General features: G+C 61.1%; 1 protein-coding gene across 1 annotated transcript; it reads right to left on the bottom strand.

Moving 5' to 3' along the window:
- Nucleotides 1–546: 546 nt before the first annotated feature.
- LOC311382394 (protein phosphatase 1 regulatory subunit 29-like) lies at nt 547–3,979 on the bottom strand (the record flags this gene model as incomplete). The annotated part of the gene is given in 3 exon segments (XM_084488515.1): nt 547–1,392; nt 1,394–3,094; nt 3,623–3,979. Coding segments are annotated over 3 exon segments (2,904 nt in total).
- Nucleotides 3,980–4,814: the final 835 nt, after the last annotated feature.

The raw sequence follows: 4,814 nt of genomic DNA, 5'->3' as shown, positions 1-4,814 counted from the left end.
CGCACGCATGCACGCACGCACGCACGCACGCACGCACGCACACACGCACGCACGCACACATACACACACACACACACACACACACACACACACACACACACACACACACACACACACACATTAAGCTATTCTGCTCTATGTTTTGCAATTACCCCTGGATAAAAAGATGGCACTGAGAGAGATGTTCCAAATAGTGCGCTCCCTATGAGCACTTTGTACGGTGCACTAATTAAAGAGTGCCAGAAATAACCTGCTCCACCCGCCCCCGGCAGGTCGCTGGAGGACAGAGATCCAAAACGCCTCTCCACACCCAGGTGTAAAACGAAGCGCTGGAATGTTTCTCACACAAACGTAAAAGTCAGAGCTCCTCCCTCCACATCCTCCACGTTCAATCCGGGACATTGCATGCCTAAAAATTCAAAGATAAAAGTACGCCTCCTCCTCCTCCTCCTCCTCAACCAGTGACGCCAGCGGCTGGCCGGCCGCGTGGCGTCAGGGACGTGATCGGTACCCGATCAGGACGTGGTTCTTCTCCCCGTCGGCCGCTCACAGCTTCTGCTGCGCCGACACGCCCTTCCAGTAGTCCAGGATGTCGTGCAGGTCCTCCCCCTTGGCGAACTGCACCTTCTTGCGGAGGGCGTTGCCGGCCGTCACGTAGCAGGACTCGTCGCGGTGGCCCTTGCGGTACGGACGGAAGCGTTCCCAGATCCGCAGGGAGCTCTCAGAGGAGTACTCCGGGCTGGAGGAGTAGCCGGAGTAGCTGGAGTGGTGGCGGGCCGGGGAGAGCTGGGAGTAGGAGGCGGCGTCGCGGCGCGCCCGGGTCAGAGGCTTCAGGAAGGAGACCCTCTGGGCCGGGGAGCCCTGGTGGGAGCCCTCGTAGTAGAGGGCCGGGACGGAGTGGCGGTGCTCCGAACAGTGGTAGTCCTGCTGCACCTCCAGCTGCTCCTGCTGCTGCTGCTGCTGCTGCTGCTGCTGCTGCTGCTGCTGCTGCTGCTGCTGTTGTTGCTGCTGTTGCTGTTTTTGCTGATGGTGATGATGCTTCTGTTTGTCCTGATGTTGGGCACCAAGACCACCACTGTCGCACCCACCACCACCCCCTCCGTTGAAGCTGCCGCCCCCCACCAGCGGCAGCCTTTCCTGGGGCTCCCCGCAGCCCACCGGGCTGGCTCTCTCCGGGTACTGCTGCTGCTGCTGCTGGCCGCAGGCGTCGGGGCTCCGAGGCTCCGGGACGTCCAGACTGTAGACCCGGGCCCCCCCGCGCTCCCGGTCCCTCCCCATGGAGCCGCAGGACGTGGTGCTGCACTGCTTCTTCACGGCGTTGACCATCACCACCGCCGCATCCGCGCTCATCTGCCGCTGGATGGGTCGCACGGCGCTGGCCGGGGGGGGGGGGGCGGTACGGCGGGGTGACCACGAACCCCCCCCCGCTGATCCCTGGGCGCTCTGAGAGAGGGACGCTGAAGGCCGGGAGGGGCGCCGGGAGGGGGGCCTTGCTGGAGGGGTTCACCTGGCAGGTCTCCGTGATGACCTGGGACAGGGGGATCATGCCCCGCGTCAGGGAGGAGGTGCTGGTCGGCGGCGGGGAGGTGGGGGAGGACGCGTGGTTGGCCGAGGTGCCGGCCGCCGCCACCGCCGCCGCGTCCAGCTTCAGGGCGTCGATGCAGTTGTTGATGATCTGGTTGACCTTGTCCACCTCCATGGCGATGGTGGAGATCTCTGAGGCGGAGCCGCGCCCGTCGTCGTCCGAGTCCTCGCCGATGTCGGTGGCGTTGCCGTCGTCGTCCCGCAGCCGGCTGAGAGCGCCGTCCCCCGCCCGGTCCAGCCCCGCCGCACCGCTGCGGACGTCCATGTAGTTCCCTTTGCTCGTGAGCATGGCGTCGGAGAAGGCCGTGGACATCTTCTCCACCTGCGGGATGGACGAGAGTCTGGAGGTGCTGGTGTTGGCCGAGTGGAGCATGCCCGAGCTGGAGGAGGCGGACATGGGCAGCTTCCCCCCGTGGTGGTGCTGGTACTGGTGGTGCTCTCTCGACTGCTCCTGGAGCTTGTGGACCGCCGACGGATCGTTGGCGACCGCCGCGGCCACCTCCGGTCCGTAGCGCATCTCCAGGATGGTCTTCTTCACACATATGGACTTCTGTTTCTCGTCGTGCATTCGTTTCTTGCGGAGGCAGTAGTAGACGAAGCCCAACACGATGAGCATGCCGAACAGGCAGCCGACGATGGTCATGATGTAATGGGACGTGGTCGACGGCGTCGGCAGCAGCTCGTCTTGTTTTTGAGCTCGAGTGGCGAACTCCAGACAGGTGTGGTTGTACCTCTGGGAGTTGCGGATGGACGCCACGCAGAAGGTGTAGTTTGTGTGCGACTTGAGCTTGTCCAGCGTGATCAGCTCCTTCTTGTTCTTCAGGTTCATCACGTCCGACACGAAGGTGTGGTTGTACTGCGTGAGGATGTACATCTTGCTGAAAGGCCGCGGGATCTCCACCAGGATGGAGGCGGAGGACAGAGAGACGTGGTGGAGCTTGATGGTGGGCGTGAAGCTGTGCTCTCCGGAGGAGGTGGTGGGCTGGTGGTACGGCCCCATGCCACCGAACATCTCCAGCCCCATCCCGGACGTCCCGTCCAGGTCGGGGGACAGAGAGGTCATACCGGGGATGTACACCCCGTCCCTGCAGACGGAGGACAGGATGTTCTTGGCGTTGCGGCCGGCGTGGCCGGAGGCGACGGGACTGAGCAGGGGGTAGCCGAACATCTCGCGGGGCGTCTCGCACTGGAGCCGGTCGTAGGTGTGCGTGACGTTGTTGAAGGACTCCATCCAGGTGAGGAAGGTGTAGAGGTCACAGCCGCAGTGGAAGGGGTTGGCCGCCAGCTCGCACACCATGAGGCGGCTGAGCACCGTGAAGGTGGACGGGTCGATGCGGGCCAGCTTGTTGGACGACAGGTCGATGCTGCTGAGGCTGGGGCACTCCCAGAATGCATTGCTGGCGATGACCTCGACGAGGTTGTGCTGGAGGAAGAGGCACTGCATGCGGCCCAGGCCTCTCATCATGCCCTCCGTCAGGTTTGTCAGCTTGTTGTAGCCCAGCTGCAGGACCTGGGGAGGAGGAGAGGTGAGGTTTATTCACCGGAACGTCCTGCTGAGTGAATACTAAGAGCAGTGGTTTCTCTCCTGCCCCCTGCGGATTTGGTTGTTTCCTCGACAGTTTCCCCAGACTCGAGCTTACTGAAGCGGTTTCTGGCACTAAATCATTTGGACTGAAATGGCAGTTCAATAATTGATTCAAATGTATTTATTTTGTTTTCCATTATTATTATTGTGTTCTCCCATGTGGATGTGGAACCAATTCATCTGCCGCTGTGATTAAAGGCTCTTGCGCTAAATACACAATTACAAACATTTTCCATCATATTGGATTAAACACAGGCTACTGTTCAGAGCGACATTACACAAAGAGATCTGCTGGGACAGACGAGATGGGATGGAGAGATGCTCTGTTGCTACCCTACGACTCCCATCTCACTCTGTCCATCACCCCCAGCTCCTCCCCGCTGGACCAGGATGTAGGGCTGATGTCAACAGTGGGCGGTCACCTCAGAGCACCACGCTGCGTCCTTCACTCACCTGGAGGTTGGCCTGGCCGGCGAAGGCGCCGTCCTCCACGTAGCTGATCTCGTTCTTGGTGAGGTTGAGGTCGGTGAGGTTGGTGAAGCGGTACATGGAGGTGAAGAGCACGGCCTTCAGCTTGTTCTCGTTGAGCCGCAGGTCGTGCACCGTGTTGTTGATGTGCTGCGGGATGGTCTCGTAGGGCGGCTGGTTCTGGCTGCAGATGGCGAGCCACACGTAGCCCTTGTCCCCCTCGATCAGCCAGCAGTCGGGCCTGACGGAGGGCAGGTGAAGGAGCAGGAGGAGCGCGGAGGGGAGGAGGAGGAGCAGGAGAGGGAGAGGGGGGGGTCGGGTGGAGGGGAGGACGTTGGGCATGGTTCCGACGTGAAGAGACCACAATAAAAGAGTGGAGGAGGTGGAGCACGTGGAGGAGGTGGAGGAGGTGGCGAGGGGGGAAGGTGGATGAGAAGGTGAGGAACGCGTTCTGCTGGATGGAGGTCGCTCAGGGGTCAGTGGGTCGGCGAGGGGGGGGGGGGGGGGGGGGTTCCCCGCGATGGAGAAGAGACGGGTTTGGACCGGGTTCAGGGTGCAGAACAAAACGATGGGGATGGGGGCCGGGGGGGGGGGGGGGGGGGCAGGGGGCAATCACTGCTCTTGGGTCATGGTGGCGATTAGCAAGGGGTCCATGTTGTGTCACTTCCTGTGGGGCTGTGGCGAGGCGTCTCGGACGTGCTCTTCATGCTCTCTCTCCGTGGACGACAGACCGCAGCGAGACCGGTCGGGACGGACGGCGCAGACCTCTGGAGCAACGGAGAACCTGGCGAGGAGGAGAAGAGTCACATGATCAACCAGGAAGAGAACCAGGGCTGTGTTCCAGTATCCACACTATCCGTACTCACTCTACTTAGTCTGAGTGCGTAGGGCCGCGTTCCAATTCAGATCGGGGTGAAAAGAAGTGTACCTAAAGGACCCGGATGGTGAACTCAGAGCGGTCAAACCGTGTAGCGTGGATCGATGCTCACTTCTCGTACTCAACGGCGGCCATCTTAGCTATGTAGCGGAAGAGGGCGGAGCCAGGCTGAGCCAACGGCGGCGCATTTCCCACATAGCCTGCATTAATGGAGACGTTTTATAGCTTTTATAGCTTTTGTAGCTGTTATAGCTGCTATGCGTAAAGAGTTCGCCGTTCAAAGTGGGATGTTTATTGAGG

Source organism: Micromesistius poutassou (genome assembly GCF_964030765.1).
Source record: "Micromesistius poutassou genome assembly, chromosome: 1".
NCBI classification, from domain to species: domain Eukaryota; kingdom Metazoa; phylum Chordata; class Actinopteri; order Gadiformes; family Gadidae; genus Micromesistius; species Micromesistius poutassou.
This window is presented reverse-complemented; position numbering and strand designations above follow the sequence as displayed.